Source organism: Rhinopithecus roxellana, chromosome 12 (genome assembly GCF_007565055.1).
Source record: "Rhinopithecus roxellana isolate Shanxi Qingling chromosome 12, ASM756505v1, whole genome shotgun sequence".
NCBI lineage: Eukaryota > Metazoa > Chordata > Mammalia > Primates > Cercopithecidae > Rhinopithecus > Rhinopithecus roxellana.
The window spans coordinates 59,114,505-59,134,226 of NC_044560.1; the positions used below are offsets into that span (position 1 = coordinate 59,114,505).

Sequence of the window (19,722 nt, forward strand, 5' to 3'; positions counted from 1 at the left end):
CTCCAAAAAAAAAAAAAAGAAAAAAGAAGAATTTTCAGTAAAACTAATCTCTCCAAACAGAAGTCTTCATAACTGGTATTAGATTTTAAAAGAACACTCAGCTTAAGAGAAAGCATATCTTTGGGAAATTTAATCAAATACTGAACCAACTTAGTTATCACAATTTCTGTGACTCAATAACATTCCTATTTCAAAAAGTTAAATTCTTTAGAATCACAGACAATACCCAAAATTTCTTCACAGAATAGAAAATTAGCTACATAGGGTTATACAATACTTGTTTCATTCCAGACTGCTTCCTTCGTTGTGAGAAATGTAGGACACTGGATAGAACATAACATATAAAACAGTTATAAATGCATATAAGAGAGTGCATTATAAAGAAGCTATTGAACTAAAGAGAAAATTAGAAACGATCCAACCAAGTTTTATAGTTTAAAAAATTCCTAAGAATTATATTAAAGGTGCTGGGAAAATGTAATTCTATGCCTCAAAAGTTAGTGTTGCTGAGAACCCACTCTAAGGTAGGAAAATATAGATCGGGGTCACTTGGTAATACATCTACCAAGCACAATCCTGGTTTCTATCACATGCCTGTGCCTTTAGTAGGTATAATGACAATTTTGAGAACAGCATAAGTGTTCTTGCCCCTGCCAAATAGAAAGGAATTACATGGTTTTTTAAATTAAATTTTCAATCTAGAATCCAATCAGGAAAAGACTAAATTTTTGACTACATAAAAATGTAAAATTCCATATGTCAAAAATATAAAATTCTGGCTGGACACAGTAGCTCACACCTATAATCCTAGCAGTCTGGGAGGCCAGGGTGGAAGGATCACTTGAGGTTAGAAGCTAAAAAACGGCCTGGGCAACACAACGAGACCCCCATCTCTACAAAAATATGTAAACTTTAGCAAGAAGTGGTGGTTTGTGGCTGTAGTTCTAACTACTTGGGAGGCTGACGTGGGAGGATCACTTGAGCACAGGAGTTTAGGGCTACAGTGAGCTATGATCACACCACTGCACTCCAGCCTGGGAGACAGCACAAGACCTCATCTCCAAAAACTCCCTTTTTAATTTTAAAAATAAAGAATAATTTATTCGGCCGGGCGCGGTGGCTCAAGCCTGTAATCCCAGCACTTGGGGAGGCCGAGACGGGCAGATCACGAGGTCAGGAGATGGAGACCATACTGGCTAACACAGTGAAACCCCGTCTCTACTAAAAAATACAAAAAAACTAGCCAGGCGAGCTGGCGGGCGCCTGTAGTCCCAGCTACTCGGGAGGCTGAGGCAGGAGAATGGCGAGAACCCGGGAGGCGGAGCTTGCAGTGAGCCGAGATCCGGCCACTGCACTCCAGCCTGGGTGACAGAGCAAGACTCCGTCTCAAAAAAAAAAAAAAAAAAAAAAAGAATAATTTATTCAAGTTTCACCATACTAATATGTAAAATATTGGACAAAAAAAGAAAACTGCAGTTGTAATACAAAGCTCAGTAATGTTTTTTTTTTCATCTTTAATTTTTACTTGAATCCCAGGTTACTAAAATTGAAGAGAGGTTTGGTTAGAGGATTCCCAGAGCAAGGAAGGCTTTCATGTGTGTGTCAGTATAAGCTAACAGTCTTTTAGTTCCAAAAGATAAGCCCTTTGGCAATTGCTGGTCTGCACATAGGCAGTTATCCCCTCTTGAACACTGAGGGGATCCTAGTATCGTGTAGAGAAAGTTTATCCTGTCAAATTGGTAGATGATGGTCTGACTCCTGATGGTTCGCCTTACTTTTAAGTAGGCGTTGAAATCCTCTCTCATCTTTAGCAGTCTTTCCTCAGTAACTTCAGAAAAATTTCTTGTGAAGGGTAACATATATAAGAGATTTTTTCTTGAAGAACAAGAAAATGAGCCATGAACCCATGTTACACTGTCCTATTTAATCACAATGCTATTATATTTAAAACAAACAAGTATAGAATCTGTAATCACCCTATTTACTTCTAGGAACCGATGGATAATTCATTCATGTTTTTTTTAATTAATTTATTTTTTTATTGTACTTTAAGTTCTAGGGTACATGTGCATAACGTGCAGGTTTGTTACATATGTATACTTGTGCCATGTTGGTGTGCTGCACCCATCAACTCGTCAGCACCCATCAATTCATCATTTATATCAGATATAACTCCCAATGCAATCCCTCCCCCCTCCCCATGATAGGCCCTGATGTGTGATGTTCCCCTTCCCGAGTCCAAGTGATCTCATTGTTCAGTTCCCACCTATGAGTGAGAACATGCGGTGTTTGGTTTTCTCTTCTTGTGACAGTTTGCTAAGAATGATGGTTTCCAGCTGCATCCATGCCCCTACAAAGGATGCGAACTCATCCTTTTTTATGGCTGCATAGTATTCCATGGTGTATATGTGCCACATTTTCTTAATCCAGACTGTCACAGATGGACATTTGGGTTGATTCCAAGTCTTTGCTATTGTGAATAGTGCCGCAATAAACATACGTGTGCATGTGTCTTTATAGCAGCATGATTTATAATCCTTTGGATATATACCCAGTAGTGGGATGGCTGGGTCATATGGTACATCTAGTTCTACATCCTTGAGGAATTGCCATACTGTTTTCCATAATGGTTGAACCAGTTTACAATCCCACCAACAGTGTAAAAGTGTTCCTATTTCTCCACATCCTCTCCAACACCTGTTGTTTCCTGACTTTTTAATGATTGCCATTCTAACTGCTGTGAGATGGTATCTCATTGTGGTTTTGATTTGCATTTCTCTGATGGCGAGTGATGATGAGCATTTTTTCATGTGTCTGTTGTCTGTACGAATGTCTTCTTTTGAGAAATGTCTGTTCATATACTTTGCCCACTTTTTGATGGGGTTGTTTGTTTTTTTCTTGTATATTTGTTTCAGTTCTTTGTAGATTTTGGATATTAGCCCTTTGTCGGGGTGAGTAGATTGCAAAAATTTTCTCCCATTCTGTAGGTTGCCTGTTCACTCTGATGGTAGTTTCTTTTGCTGTGCAGAAGCTCTTTAGTTTAATTAGATCCCATTTGTCAATATTGGCTTTTGCTGCCGTTGCTTTTGGTGTTTTAGACATGAAGTCCTTGCCCATGCCTATGTCCTGAATGGTATTACCTAGGCTTTCTTCTAGGGTTTTTATGGTATTAGGTCTAACATTTAAGTCTCTAATCCATCTTGAATTAATCTTCGTATAAGGAGTAAGGAAAGGATCCAGTTTCAGCTTTCTACTTATGGCTAGCCAGTTTTCCCAGCACCATTTATTAAACAGGGAATCCTTTCCCCATTTCTTGTTTCTCTCAGGTTTGTCAAAGATCAGATGGCTGTAGATGTGTGGTATTATTTCTGAGGACTCTGTTCTGTTCCATTGGTCTATATCTCTGTTTTGGTACCAGTACCATGCTGTTTTGGTTACTGTAGCCTTGTAGTATAGTTTGAAGTCAGGTAGCGTGACGCCTCCAGCTTTGTCCTTTTGACTTAGGATTGTCTTGGCAATGCGGGCTCTTTTTTGGTTCCATATGAACTTTAAAGCAGTTTTTTCCAATTCTGTGAAGAAACTCATTGGTAGCTTGATGGGGATGGCATTGAATCTATAAATAACCTTGGGCAGTATGGCCATTTTCACGATATTGATTCTTCCTATCCATGAGCATGGTATGTTCTTCCATTTGTTTGTGTCCTCTTTGATTTCACTGAGCAGTGGTTTGTAGTTCTCCTTGAAGAGGTCCTTTACATCCCTTGTAAGTTGGATTCCTAGGTATTTTATTCTCTTTGAAGCAATTGTGAATGGAAGTTCATTCATGATTTGGCTCTCTGCTTGTCTGTTACTGGTGTATAAGAATGCTTGTGATTGTTGCACATTAATTTTGTATCCTGAGACTTTGCTGAAGTTGCTTATCAGCTTAAGGAGATTTTGGGCTGAGACGATGGGGTTTTCTAAATATACAATCATGTCATCTGCAAACAGGGACAATTTGACTTCTTCTTTTCCTAACTGAATACCCTTGATTTCTTTCTCTTGCCTGATTGCCCTAGCCAGAACTTCCAACACTATGTTGAATAGGAGTGGTGAGAGAGGGCATCCCTGTCTTGTGCCAGTTTTCAAAGGGAATTTTTCCACTTTTTGCCCATTCAGTATGATATTAGCTGTGGGTTTGTCATAAATAGCTCTTATTATTTTGAGGTACGTTCCATCAATACCGAATTTATTGAGCGTTTTTAGCATGAAGGGCTGTTGAATTTTGTCAAAAGCCTTCTCTGCATCTATTGAGATAATCATGTGGTTCTTGTCTTTGGTTCTGTTTATATGCTGGATTACGTTTATTGATTTGCGAATGTTGAATCAGCCTTGCATCCCAGGGATGAAGCCCACTTGATCATGGTGGATAAGCTTTTTGATGTGCTGCTGAATCCGGTTTGCCAGTATTTTATTGAAGATTTTTGCATCGATGTTCATCAGGGATATTGGTCTAAAATTCTCTTTTTTTATTGTGTCTCTGCCAGGCTTTGGTATCAGGATGATGTTGGCCTCATAAAATGAGTTAGGGAGGATTCCCTCTTTTTCTATTGATTGGAATAGTTTCAGAAGGAATGGTACCAGCTCCTCCTTGTACCTCTGCTAGAATTCAGCTGTGAATCCATCTGGTCCTGGACTTTTTTTGGTTGGTAGGCTATTAATTATTGCCTCAATTTCAGAGCCTGCTATTGGTCTATTCAGGGATTCAACTTCTTCCTGGTTTAGTCTTGGGAGAGTGTAAGTGTCCAGGAAATTATCCATTTCTTCTAGATTTTCTAGTTGATTTGCATAGAGGTGTTTATAGTATTCTCTGATGGTAGTTTGTATTTCTGTGGGGTCGGTGGTGATATCCCCTTTATCATTTTTTATTGCGTCTATTTGATTCCTCTCTCTTTTCTTCTTTATTAGTCTTGCTAGCGGTCTGTCAATGTTGTTGATCTTTTCAAAAAACCAACTCCTGGATTCATTGATTTTTTGAAGGGTTTTTTGTGTCTCTATCTCCTTCAGTTCTGCTCTGATCTTAGTTATTTCTTGCCTTCTGCTAGCTTTTGAATGTGTTTGCTCTTGCCTCTCTAGTTCTTTTAATTGTGATGTTAGAGTGTCAATTTTAGATCTTTCCTGCTTTCTCTTGTGGGCATTTAGTGCTATAAATTTCCCTCTACACACTGCTTTAAATGTGTCCCAGAGATTCTGGTATGTTGTATCTTTGTTCTCATTGGTTTCAGAGAACATCTTTATTTCTGCCTTCATTTCGTTATGTACCCAGTAGTCATTCAGGAGCAGGTTGTTCAGTTTCCATGTAGTTGAGCGGTTTTGATTGAGTTTCTTAGTCCTGAGTTCTAGTTTGATTGCACTGTGGTCTGAGAGACAGTTTGTTATAATTTCTGTTCTTTTACATTTGCTGAGGAGTGCTTTACTTCCAATTATGTGGTCAATTTTGGAATAAGTGCGATGTGGTGCTGAGAAGAATGTATATTCTGTTGATTTGGGGTGGAGAGTTCTATAGATGTCTATTAGGTCCACTTGGTGCAGAGATGAGTTCAATTCCTGGATATCCTTGTTAACTTTCTGTCTCGTTGATCTGTCTAATGTTGACAGTGGAGTGTTGAAGTCTCCCATTATTATTGTATGGGAGTCTAAGTCTCTTTGTAAGTCTCTAAGGACTTGCTTTATGAATCTGGGTGCTCCTGTATTGGGTGCATATATATTTAGGATAGTTAGCTCTTCCTGTTGAATTGTTCCCTTTACCATTATGTAATGGCCTTCTTTGTCTCTTTTGATCTTTGATGGTTTAAAGTCTGTTTTATCAGAGACTAGGATTGCAACCCCTGCTTTTTTTTGTTCTCCATTTGCTTGGTAGATCTTCCTCCATCCCTTTATTTTGAGCCTATGTATGTCCCTGCATGTGAGATGGGTCTCCTGAATACAGCAGACTGATGGGTCTTGACTCTTTATCCAGTTTGCCAGTCTGTGTCTTTTAATTGGAGCATTTAGTCCATTTACATTTAAGGTTAATATTGTAATGTGTGACCTTGATCCAGCCATTATGATATTAACTGGTTATTTTGCTCGTTAGTTGATGCAGTTTCTTCCTAGCCTTGATGGTCTTTACATTTTTGCATGTTTTTGCAATGGCTGGTACCAGTTGTTCCTTTCCATGTTTAGGGCTTCCTTCAGGGTCTCTTTTAAGGCAGGCCTGGTGGTGACAACATCTCTAAGCATTTGCTTATCTGTAAAGGATTTTATTTCTCCTTCACTTATGAAACTTAGTTTGGCTGGATATGAAATTCTGGGTTGAAAATTCTTTTCTTTAAGAATGTTGAATATTGGCCCCCACTCTCTTCTGGCTTGTAGAGTTTCTGCCGAAAGATCTGCTGTTAGTCTGATGGGCTTCCCTTTGTGGGTAACCTGACCTTTCTCTCTGGCTGCCCTTAAGATTCTTTCCTTCATTTCAACTTTGGTGAATCTGGCAATTATGTGTCTTGGAGTTGCTCTTCTGGAGGAGTATCTTTGTGGCGTTCTCTGTATTTCCTGAATTGAATGTTGGCCTGCCCTACTAGGTTGGGGAAGTTCTCCTGGATGATATCCTGAAGAGTGTTTTCCAACTTGGTTCCATTTTCCCCCTCACTTTCAGGCACCCCAATCAGACGTAGATTTGGTCTTTTTACATAATCCCATACTTCTTGCAAGTTTTGTTCATTTCTTTTTCTTCTTTTTTCTTTTGGTTTCTCTTCTCGCTTCATTTCATTCATTTGATCCTCAATCGCTGATACTCTTTCTTCCAGTTGATCGAGTCGGTTACTGAAGCTTGTGCATTTGTCACGTATTTCTCGTGTCATGGTTTTCATCTCTGTCATTTCGTTTATGATCTTCTCTGCATTAATTAGTCTAGCTGTCAATTCTTCCACTCTTTTTTCAAGATTTTTAGTTTCTTTGTGCTGGGTATGTAAATCCTCCTTTAGCTCTGAGAAGTTTGATGGACTGAAGCCTTCTTCTCTCATCTCGTCAAAGTCATTCTCTGACCAGCTTTGATCCGTTGCTGGCAATGGGCTGCGCTCCTTTGCAGGGGGAGATGCGCTCTTATTTTTTGAATTTCCAGCTTTTCTGCCCTGCTTCTTCCCCATCTTTGTGGTTTTATCTGCCTCTGGTCTTTGATGATGGTGACGTACTGATGGGGTTTTGTTATAGGTGTCCTTCCTGTTTGATAGTTTTCCTTCTAACAGTCAGGACCCTCAGCTGTAGGTCTGTTGGAGATTGCTTGAGGTCCACTCCAGACCCTGTTTGCCTGGGTATCAGCAGCAGAAGTTGCAGAAGATAGAATATTGCTGAACAGCGAGTGTACCTGTCTGATTCTTACTTTGGAGGCTTCCTCTCAGGGGTGTACTCCACCCTGTGAGGTGTGGGGTGTCAGACTGCCCCTAGTGGGGGATGTCTCCCGGTTAGGCTACTCAGGGGTCAGGGACCCACTTGAGCAGGCAGTCTGTCCCTTCTCAGATCTCAACCTCCGTGTTGGGAGATCCACTGCTCTCTTCAAAGCTGTCAGACAGAGTCGTTTGCGTCTGCAAAGGTTTCTGCTGCTTTTGTTGTTGTTGTTGTTAACTGTGCCCTGTCCCCAGAGGTGGAGTCTACAGAGACAGGCAGGTTTCCTTGAGCTGCTGTGAGCTCCACCCAGTTCGAGCTTCCCAGCGGCTTTGTTTACCTACTTAAGCCTCAGCAATGGTGGGCGCCCCTCCCCCAGCCTCGCTGCTGCCTTGCCGTTAGATCGCAGACTGCTGTGCTAGCAATGAGGGAGGATCCGTGGGCGTGGGACCCTCCCGGCCAGGTGTGGGGTATATTCTCCTGGCGTGCCCGTTTGCTTAAAGCGCAGTATTGGGGTGGGAGTTACCCGGTTTTCCAGGTGTTGTGTGTCTCAGTTCCCCTGGCTAGGAAAAGGGATTCCCTTCCCCCTTGCGCTTCCCAGGAGAGGCGATGCCTTGCCCTGCTTCAGCTCTCGCTGGTAGGGCTGCAGCAACTGACCAGCACCGATTGTCCGGCACTCCCTAGTGAGATGACCCCAGTACCCAGTTGAAAATGCAGAAATCACCGGTCTTCTGTGTCGCTCGCGCTGCGAGTTGGAGACTGGAGCTGTTCCTATTCGGCCATCTTGCTCCGCCCCCCCATTCATGTTTTTATCAAATGATTCTCAATAAATTTACAAAGCCTCAAACATTCATTTGGCGTCAATAAGTTAATTACAGTTTTGCATGTTTATTCTGCACTTTAAGTTGCATTCCTCTACCCATCTCCTTTATATTCCCACTATATTCTTACCATTTATAATCCCCAGTTTTCTTCCTTTTCCAACATGCATTACTAGCTTTGAGATGCTGTACATTCCCTGCTCCCTTTTTCACAAAATCAGCTTCCTTTCCTGCCTCTTTGAACCTATTCTTCCAGTCCAACCCTTGTACATGTTTTTTCATTAAGTCAAACATTATATTTCCTAATGATATAAATGCCATTAAATGAAACTCCAGTAGTGAAACTATTATTCAAATATTTTCCAAGCATAGGAAAAACAAATTTGATTATGTGAATTCTATTTGGAGAATTAAAACTACAAATTTATAAATCCAGAAAAATTAAAGATTGTAATTCACACTAAGGTTGGGCAAAAGGCAGAAGAAAAAAAAAGGCCAATAAGCAGGCCTTACTAAAAATCAAAACAATGCAAATTAAAACAAAATTTAATTTGTTGACCAGCAGTCAAAACGTTAAGATAAAAATTATATAAAAAAGTTAAGAATACATAGCTAACTTGGATTTAGAAAAAGAGCCACAGCCTTTCTGGAGGCAATCATGCTCCATGACTTCACATTCTTATACTTAGGAATTTATTCTAAAGAGGAAATCAGTCAAGTCACAGTTATGTGTATAAGAACGTTCAACACAGTCCTGTTTACAGTAATGAAAAATTTAGACTCTAAATGCCCATAAACTGGAGGTTACAGTACATTCATAAAATGGAAGAAAATACAGCTTTTAGAAAAAATTATCTCCATACCTACTGGCAGGAAAAGATCCCTAAGATATGCTAAAGGGTTGCAAAATAGCAGGTATAATATGATCCTAATTATATAAAATCATATATCTATACATCTTTATACTTATATATGAAGAGGGAAAGGGCTTGAACAATGCTCACCAAAATATTAACTCTGGGATGTGGGACTTGAAGCCATTTTCCCTGTCTTCTTTAATTGAGGTGAAATTCACATAACAAAATTAGTCTGCCTTCTTTAAACTTTTCTGTGTAATTTGAACTTCTACGGTGGTCATTTATTATTTTTATAAGCAGAAAAAACAACTGAGAAAATTTTAAAAAGCATAAGTAGAGAGTATCTATAAACTAATACTACAGATAAGAGATGCAATTAGTAGTTTCCAGCAGTAAAATATTTCTACCTTTTATAAAATGCTTCCTTTAACAGTAGAATTCCTAATTTATTCTTAAATTTATTTTCAGATCACCACTTGACAGAGGACAAAGAATATTACTAGAATATTATAGTTGATGTGGTCAATTTAAAATACAGCCAAATCAAAATAAAGAATTTCTGATATAAAATGTACAAAAATAAATTTTATTTTCAAAAATACGATTCGCACAAATTTCTCAGATATATATCTAATGTGAACAGAAAGGTATACTTTTACAGTATACTTACCAGAACAGCCCAGTTGTTTGTATGGCCACTTCTAAATAATTGTTCTGCTTGATCCTAAATAAAGCAAAACAAATAGAAGAAAAAGCCACAATTTCTCAGAATAAAGACTGATAATGGACAGTTAAGACCCATGTAGTTTTTATAGTTGTAATAACAATCATCTTATGTAAGTTTATGAAGATTCCAGTATTTCACATTATGGACTACATAAAGAATCAAAAGAGCTTACAGCTTAAGATACTGTAAGGGCAAATGTCCTGAACTGGAAATCTGGAGAAATGGGTTTCAGTCTTGGCTTAGACACCAATTAAACACAGTAACCTTGATTAAGATACTTAACCTTCCTGAAGACTCAGTTTCCTCATGTGCAAAATGAAAGCAATGCCAATCCTACATCACAGCACTCTTTTAGAGAACTGTAAGATTTATGTGCAAGAGTTTCTGCTTTAAAATATTATTTAGCATTACTCAAATGAAAGTATACTATATAACTCATATCTTTCTATTTCCCATACCCTGAGAATTATTAAGAAAGTGAAATGTATGCTCAATTAAGAACATACAATTTGCTTGTTCAACATTTAACAAAGCTATTATTTAAAACTGCAACCTCACCCCACCATTTTTCTTACTATGATTTATTTTTTCCACTGCGTTTATCATCTTCTTACATTTTATATATATAATTAACTTATTTATTATGTGTATTACTAATCATCTGTCTTTCCCCAAAACAATGTAAGCCTCAGTAGGGCAGGGGTTTTCATCAGTTATATTCAATGATGTATTCCAAGTAAGTTTGGCATATAGTAGGTTTTTAATAAATATTTTGTGAATGAATGAATCCACGGTCCAAATGCCTTTACTGTCATTGAACAAATCAAGAGTCTCCTATGGAAAACTGAAATCACATGGTTCATAGGTTCAGAATATGGTAAGAAGGTATTACATAAAGGTTGTACTATAAAGTTGTAACTTTCAAAATCTCCTTTTAGGTTGTACTCTGATAATTACTCTATTAAAGTGATCACTCTCTACAGTGAGAAGGCAAGGTAAAAATGCATATGCCAGGAATTTAACCAAAAATTAATATTTCACTTTTAGTAATGCCACACAATTTTTATCTTCATGAATTGCTTGTGCGATATAATCTCCCTACATCCTCAACAAAAACAAAATTATCACTCTTTGAACTTCTCACAGACATCTTTTTAATCCTTTAATCATTTAATAGTCATCTCAGTTGATTCTCTAAAATCTCTGCAATTATGTCAACTAATTCTTTAATATTGGTCACAATATTAAAAATTAAAGATCAGACAAATGTGCTACAACACCCATAAAGATTGCTGAGGTTTCTTTTTTCTTTTTTTTTTTTTCTGGGAGATATAATTGAAAGAGAGAGGGGCCTGATTGCTTTTAAACATTTTATCTCAAACACAGACAAGTCTTCTTCATATGCTTCTAATTTCCCATTCAGTCCTATAATTGTGAATGACTTATTTCATGTCTTCATTCTACACATAAGTTAATATGCTTCCTGTTAAAATTTCATTCAGTATCCATTCTTACTATGTTCTAGGTACTTTATTTGAACTCATCAATACAGCTGACTTAGCACATCCTCTAGCATTCTGCCAGGGGCCATTTCACCAATCTATTAAAGTAAGAATTATATTTGTCATCTCAAGACCCTAAAATTTTCTAACACCATCCTGACACCTAATGAACATGATTTTGATATATATTAAAATAATAGTGAATACAAGCCATAATGACCTCAGATCAGCTCCCAAACATTAATTACTAGACCTGTCAGAATGCCTAGGTTCAAATCTGGGCTCTATTACTTACTAGGTATATAAACAGGAAAGTTCCTTAACTTTTCTGTGCCTCCAAATCTCCATCTATAAAACAGTAATAATATTATCTGATGCAGAGAATGTAGGAATAGTGACTGGAACATACTAATAGCCTGAAAAACATTAACAGCTTTTTAATTTTGAGCTAACAAGAAAATTTCACGGAGAATAAATTTAAACTTCCACTTGTACACATATCTGTACCTGTGTGCACAAGTGCACACACCAAGTGTAAAGACCCAAGTATTATATATGCTGCCTACAAGAAACTCACTTCACCTATAAACATGCATAGACAAAGTGAATGAATGAAAAAGGACATTCCACACAAATGGAAAACAAAAGGGAGCAGGAGTAGCTGTACTTAGATCAGATAAAACAGACTTTAAGTCAAAAACTATAAAAAAGAGACAAAGGTCAATACAATGATAAAGGAATCAATTCAGCAAGAGAGCATACAATTATAAATATGTATGCACCCAACACTGTAGCACCCAGATGTATAAAGCAAATACTATTAGATCTAAAGGGAGAGAAGAGATCACAATACAATACTAGGTGGGGACTTCAGCACTCCACTCTCCATTGGACAGATCATCTGGACAGAAAATCAACACAGAAACACTGAATTTATTTTATTTTTGAGATGGACTCTCACTCTGTCACCCAGGCTGGAGTGCAGTAGCACAATCTTGCCTCACTGCAACTTCCACCTCCTAAATTCAAGCGATTCTCCTGCCTCAGCCTCCCGAGGAGCTGGGACTACAGGTGTGCATCACCACACCCGGCTAATTTTTGTATTTTTGGTAGAGACAGGGTTTCACCATGTTGGCCAGGCTGGTCTCAAACTCCTGACCTCAAGTGATCTGCCCACCTAAGCCTCCCAAAGTGCTGGGATTACAGGCAAACAGAACTAACAGACGACATTTACAGAACATTTCTTCCAACAATGGCAGATTACACATTCTTCTCATCAGCATGTGGAACATTCTCCAGGATAGACTGACCACATGGTAGGCCGCAAAACAAGCCTCAATGAATTTTTAAAAATCAAAATTATATCAAAAATATCTTCTGACTACAATAGAAAAGCACTAGAAATCAATTAACACAACAAATTTTAGAAGATGTTCAAATATATGGAAATTAAACAACATGCTCCTAAACAACCAATGGGTCAAGGAAGAAATTAATAAGGAAATTAAAATTTTCCTTTAATACATGAAAATAGAAACACAACACACCAAAACCTAAGAGATATGGCAAAACAGTACTAAAAGGTAGGTTTATTGCAATAATCGCCTACATCAAAAAGTACAAAGATGTAACCTAATAACACATCTCAAGTTACTACAGAAGAACAGACCAAACACAAAATAAGAAAAGAAATAATACAGATCAGAGCAGAAATAAACAAAAGAGATCTGAAAATACAAAAAAGTCAATGAAGCAAAAAGCTGGCTTTTTAAAAACAAAAAACAAAAACAATATCAACAAACCTTTAGCCAAACTAAGAAAAAAAGAGAGAAGACCCAAATAAATATATTCAGAAACAAAATATATCCATATTACAAATGGATAGTACAAAGAAGCACTAGAGACTGAAGTACAAAGAATCACTAGAGACTATTATAAACAACTATACACAATACATTGGAAAACCTAGAAGAAATGGATAAATTCCTGAACACATACAAGCTACCAAGACTGAACCAGGAAGAAAGAGAAACCTGAACGGACTGAGACTAAGTAATGAGCTTGAAGCAGTAATAAAAGTCCCTCAACGAAGAAAAGCCCAGAACAGGATGGTTTCACTGCCGAATTCTACCAAACTTTTAAAGAACTAACACCAATTCTTCTCAAACTATCCCAAAAAAATTAAAGAATTAATTCTTCCCAATTCGTTTTATGAGGCCAGCATTACCCTGATAACAAAACCAGAAAACAAACATACAATAAAAAAAGGAAACTACAGGCCAATACCTGTGATGAACATAGATGCGAAAATCTTCAACAAAATACAGTCAAACTGAATCCAACAGCACAACAAAAACATAATATACCACGATCGAGTAGTATTAATTGCAAATCAATAAACATGACGTATCACATCAACAAAACGAAGGACAAAAAACATATGACTGTCTCAGTAGACACAGAAAGAGCATTTGATAAAATTCAACATCCCCTCACAATAAAAACTCTCAACAAAGTGGGTATAGAAGGAACACACCTAAACACAAAAAGGCCATCTATCAGCCAACATCATACTGAACAGGGAAAAGTTGAAATCTTTCCCTGTAAGAACTAGAACAAGACAAGGATACCCACTCTCACCACTCTTATTCAACATACAGCTGGAAGTTCTAGCCAGAGCAATTAAACAAGAGAAAGAAATAAAAGGCATCCCAATTGAAAAGGAGGAAGTCAAACTGTCCTTGTTCGCAAACAACATGATCTTATATATAGAAAAATCTAAACACTCCACAAAAAAATCGCTTAGAACTGATAGACTAATTCAGTAAATTTGCAGGATACAAAATCAACAGACAAAAATCAGTGGTGTTTCTATATACCAATAATGAACTAGTTGAAGAAAAATCAGGAAGGCAATCCCATTTACAGTAACTACAGAAAAATTAAACACCTAGGAATAAATTTAACCAAGAAGTGAAAAATCTCTACAATGAAAACTACAAAATATTGATGAGAGAAAATGAAGAGAACACGAAAAGATGAAAATGCTTCCATGCTCATGAATTGGAAGAATAAATATTGTATTGTTAAAATGATCATATCACCTAAAGTGATCTACAGTTCAATGCAATCTCTATCAAAATACCAATGATATTCTTCACAGAAATGAAAAGCAATCCTGAAATATTTGCAAACTATTCATCCAATAAGGGATTTACATCCAAAATATGCAAGGAACTCAAACCTATGTTAACACAAAAAATAATAACAATAATAATAATCCAATTAAAAATAAGCAAAGGATCTGAATAGATATTTCTCAAAAGACATACAAATGGCCCACAAGTGTATGAAAAAATGCTCAATATCACTAATCACCAAGGAAATGCAAACCAAAACCATGATGAGATATCATCTTAGGGGCTATTATCAAAAAGACAAAAAATAACAAATGCTAGCTATGATGTAGACAAAAAGGAATTCTTATACACTGCTGGTGGGAATGTAAATTAGTACAGCCACTATGGTGAACAGTATGGAGGTTCCTCAAAACAATACAAATAGAACTACCATATGATCCAACAATTCCACTACCGGGCATATATTCAAAGGAAAGGAAACCAGTAGGCCAGAGATATCTACACTCCGTATTTATTGCAACACTATTCACAATAGCCAAGATATAGCATCAACCTAAGTGTCAATCAATAGACGAATGGATAAAGCAAATGTATGTGTGTGTGTGTGCACGCGCGCACGCGTGCACATGCAAATATATAAAATGGAATATTATCCATCCATAAAAAGAATAAAATCCTATCATAAACAGGTACATGGATGAGCCTGGAGGAAATTACATTAAGTGAAATAAGTCAGGCACAGAAATTTAAATTTTTTAATTTCCGTATCACCCAGATATGGAAATTTTTAAAAACTTGATCTCATGGAAATAGAGAACAGTGGTTACTAGAGGCTGGGAAGAATATGAAAGTGCCAGGGGGAGTACAGAGAGACATTAGTTAACAGATACAAAATTACAGATAGCAGGAATAAGTTCTAGCCTTCTATAGCACTTTAGCGTAACTATAGTAAACAATAATTTATTATATTTTCTCAAATAGCTAGAACTGTTTTCTAACATTTCGAATATTATCAACACAAAGAAATGATAAAGGTTTGAGATGACAGATATGCTAATTACTCTGATCATTTCATATTGAATACATGCCTCAAAATATCACACTATCCCCCATAAAAATGTACAATTATTGTGCCAATTAAAATATATATTATAAAAAGAGAGGCATCACTTAAAGAGAATACAACATTGGTCAGAAAGTAAAGTATCTGTTTCTGGAGATTTGTGAAATACCATTAACAGATTTTAGAGTGTACAGACATGTAACCCTCAAGAATATCAATTTTCATCAGAATATGATTTGCTGCAGTAATGCAAGTTAAATATTATGTTAACTATCAACAGAGACGGAAAAAAACTGTGATCTCTGAAATTACTATGGCTAGGATAAAATACACTTAATTTAGCAAGGCAATAACACAGTATTTCACATTAAATGAAACTATAATGGGTTTTCTATTGTTAAGCGTTGTTTCTGATAAATTACTGACATGATAAATATAGAATAATAACCTGAACAAAAAGAGTGTGTACGGCGTGTGTGTGTGTGTGTGTGTGTGTGTATTTTTCCACCTCTAAACTCAATAGCTGCCTGGATGTTAAAGAAAGCAATGTGCTACAGTGGTTAAGCATTGATTTGGGAATTCAAAGACCTAAGCTAAAATGCAGGTCCTATCTCACAACTGGCTGTGAAATTGGGGTAAGTCATTTAGCTCTTTAGACTTGACTATCCTCATGTCTCTAATGTGCCTTCCACCTCCAAAGTTCTTACTTCTTTTCAGACCTTAGTGAAAAAATTTAGATGGCAAAACTTTTTTGTGGTTGTCTAGACAATACAGTCATTATAAAGTTATTCATTCTACATACAGTTAAATGGAGCACCTATTATGTGCCAGATAAGTCAGGCACAGAAATTTAAATTTTTAAATTTCCATATCACCCAGATATCAAGAGTACCACTGATATACAGTGATACAAAAATCACTAAAAAGCATGCTGCTTTCTCTCAAGAATCCAGAGTTCAATAAAGAGGAGCATGCAAACACTTACACTACAATGTAACATTCATTAATTCATCACACTCATTGGGTAACATGCCAGTCACTGCCCTGAGTGCTCCAAATACAATGCTGGGCAAAAATAGCCATAGTACTGCCTTCAAATAGGTTACTATCTATTTGGATACTGGATATTGGATAGATATACATTTAACAGATCAGGAAAGACATACAATATAAGAAGAGTACAACGGAGGGACCTGACCTGATCAGCAAAGTTTTCCTAAAGAAGTGACTGTTGGGTTAAAATCCAAAAGATGAAGAAAAGAGGAAATACAATTCCAGACAGAGGGGAGACAGCTCTAATGTGAGAAGCAGCTTAAAGCTTTTGAGAAACTGAAAGAAAACCTAACTAGAAGTTTGAAAGAGAAAGAGAAAAAATTGGAAGTGTAGTCAGGGCCCAAAAAATATGCAGGCTTTTGTTTGTGGGTCATGGTGAAGAGTTTAGAGCAACATTAAGGTGATCTTTTGAGCAACATTAAGGTGCCTGGGTGACATGATCGGAATTGCATTTTTAAAAGTTACTCTGGCTTCAATTTGGAGAACAGATTGAAAGGAAAAAATAATGACTCAAGGAAAAACATTTAGGGAACTGTTGCTCCTATATCTAAGTGAGAGATGATGGAATCATAGTACAAAGTATACAGGGTTATAGTAAATGAGTGCTGTATCAAGTGTACAAATTACAAAAGTAAAGGCAAAGGTACGAGATAGGGAAAGTTTCTACAGAGGTTATGACTTCACTGTATCCTAGCAAATGAACAGAGGAAACAGGATGTATAAAATATCATAATGTGAAAAAGCACAGCAATTATGTAACTACAAAAAACAGTAATAGTATCCAAGATGAAGTAGTCAAAATCAGAACAAAGGAAGGAAATAGAACTTCTATTTACTCATATTTATGTTCTCTAAAAAATATGCTATATAAATATCGAACATATAAATTAACAGTAATTCATAAATATATATGAAGTTCATGCTCAATATATTTTTTTAACTGATAGGGTGTGTATTCAAAAAGTTTGGAGTCCACTGGTCTAAACTCAAGGTGCCCAGGTGGTGGGGAGAAGAGGTTCCAAAACGGAAGGAACACTAGAAAAGTAGGCAAGAACCAGGTCATAACGTTTAGACTTTATTCTGTATGTAATGGAGAAATATTTAACAGACTTCATCAGAAGAATAACCTGATCAGGCTTAACATTTCGTGGAGACGAATCTAGCACTGAAGTGAGGGAGTATGGAGGCCTATGGAAAACAAGATAAAGTAATCGCAAGAGTTTAGACAAGAAGTGATCACAGCCTGAATTAAGTCAGTGGAAGTGGAGAGGTGAGGGCAATTTTAAGAATTCAGATCACAGAATTTAGTGATAATTAAAATATGGGATAAAGATATTAAGACTCTCAGGTTTCTAGCTTAGGAGCAGCATATCTGGGTGGAGAAACGAGGGACAAAAGAGGTGCTTAGTTTTTCAGTGTCTTCTTAAGAGTAGGTAGGCTAAGCAGAAGATAAAACTTTGGACACAGATTTTCAAATGTCTCCTGACTATCCCGGCTTCTTAGTCAGCTGGATATGCAGGCCTGAAAAAGATACCAGACATCTAGATTGTAGACCTGGACTGAGGAATCATAAGACTACGGTGGATAGTAAAAGCATTATAGAGCACCAGAATGTCTTGTGTCCACGTTTAAAAATAGGACGCTGGGAGAGCCCAGGATAAAACTAAGCACCCCTTTTCTCCTCCATTTCTTAACCCAGACTTGTTGCTCCTAAGCCAGAAACTTGAGAGTCATAATAAACACTTCTCTTTATCCCATGTTCTAATTATCACTAAATTCTATGATCTGAATTCTTAAAATTGCTCTCACCTCTCCAGTTCTGTCTGACTCCTATCAAAACAGAGGGCTGCAGTTGCGTAGTAGGAAAGTAGTTGCTGCACACTGACATTTCACCAGCCTCTTGCTCATATTTCACCTGCTAAGAACCGCACACATGTAGGAGCAAAGGATCAGGTCCTCCTCTGTCTCTGAGCGTTTGATTCTTTTAATTCATCCTTTTAAAACGCTGAAACAGACCAACACTGTCCTAACCCGTGCCCAGTGACACCCTCCTCAAACCCAGCCTGGGTCAGGGGCTGATTGACTCCAGGAGGCTTCCCTCAGCTGCTGTGTATCGGACATCTGCTGGAGAGCGCACAGCCACGACACAGCCGGCCTCCCGGGGCTCTGTGGTCAAATAAGCCTGACTCTTACCTCGATATGACTAGCGGCCACGCTGCCAAAGGACAAGAGCAACACCGCTACCAACGCAGTCGCAGGCCGGCTGAGGCAGTAAGTGACCGCCATGTTTGCCGGCTTCAGACTTCCCGCACCTGAAGGGGCGGAGGCAGTGCCGTAAAGTAGCCCAGCGGGTTTTTGCGACGCCATCCGCGCCTCTTCCAGGCGGCCTCTAGACCGGCTTTAGGACTCCGCCCTTTTGCGGAGCTCCAGAGTCCGGAGCAGCTGGGACAAGGTAGACCAACGATATCGACCTTAACTGCATTTTCAGTTTGGAGGTTGTAAAATAGGTATAACGTTTAAGAAAAAAATTTGAAAGGTGAGCGGATTAAAAACCCATGACTCCTTAAGCTTTAAAAGTTATTTCTCTATTCCCTTATTTCTTTTTTTTTTTTTTGCAGAGTGCTGCCAATTCTTTGAAAATATGAAGCTGGATATGGTAGGAAGAACAAGCATTCTGGCACAAAAAGATGATAAATTGGATAAACTATAAATGGAAAATGTGGGTGGGCGCTGCAATTCAGAGGCTTGGGGTCTCTTACATGGTGAAAGGATGAACATGGGAAACTAGTTAAGTTTTTGTTTCTTGAGTATCTTCCGTAATTATAGAACTAAAGCCTATCAGGAAGAGACACACAGCTCATGTATATGTATGGTCCACCATTCTCTTTGTTATGTGCATTCAGTTTTAAGTTCTGCATTTCATCGAGTACGACAAACGTTTCCATGCTGCTTCATAATCCTCACAATTTTAACATTTAATGGTGAGATAAAATTCCATCCATTATTGATGCCTCAGCCAAAGTAATTGTCCCTCTACTGCACAATGCGAAGTTTTTAAGTTTTACTATGAAAATAATATTGTAAAGAGTATCTTTTGTGCTTTGGCTTTTTAAATCTGTTGAATTACTTTGTATAATTTTCCTGAAATAGGAATCTGGGGT

The 19,722-nt window shown here is 37.5% G+C and overlaps 1 protein-coding gene across 3 annotated transcripts in view; it reads right to left on the minus strand.

Moving 5' to 3' along the window:
* The window catches only part of PIGK (phosphatidylinositol glycan anchor biosynthesis class K), a 151,920-nt gene extending 133,034 nt beyond the window's left edge, over positions 1-18,886 (minus strand). For all 3 annotated transcript variants that reach the window (XR_004060501.1, XM_010370953.2, XM_010370952.2), the window contains exons 1-2: positions 18,755-18,886; positions 9,747-9,800 (exon numbers count right to left, since the gene is read on the minus strand). Coding sequence is in view for 2 of the 3 variants with exons in the window: in XM_010370953.2 (XP_010369255.2) it covers positions 9,747-9,800; positions 18,755-18,847 (147 nt within the window). In the remaining variant the exon portion in view is untranslated. The remainder of the gene's footprint in view (positions 1-9,746; positions 9,801-18,754) is intronic.
* Positions 18,887-19,722: the final 836 nt, after the last annotated feature.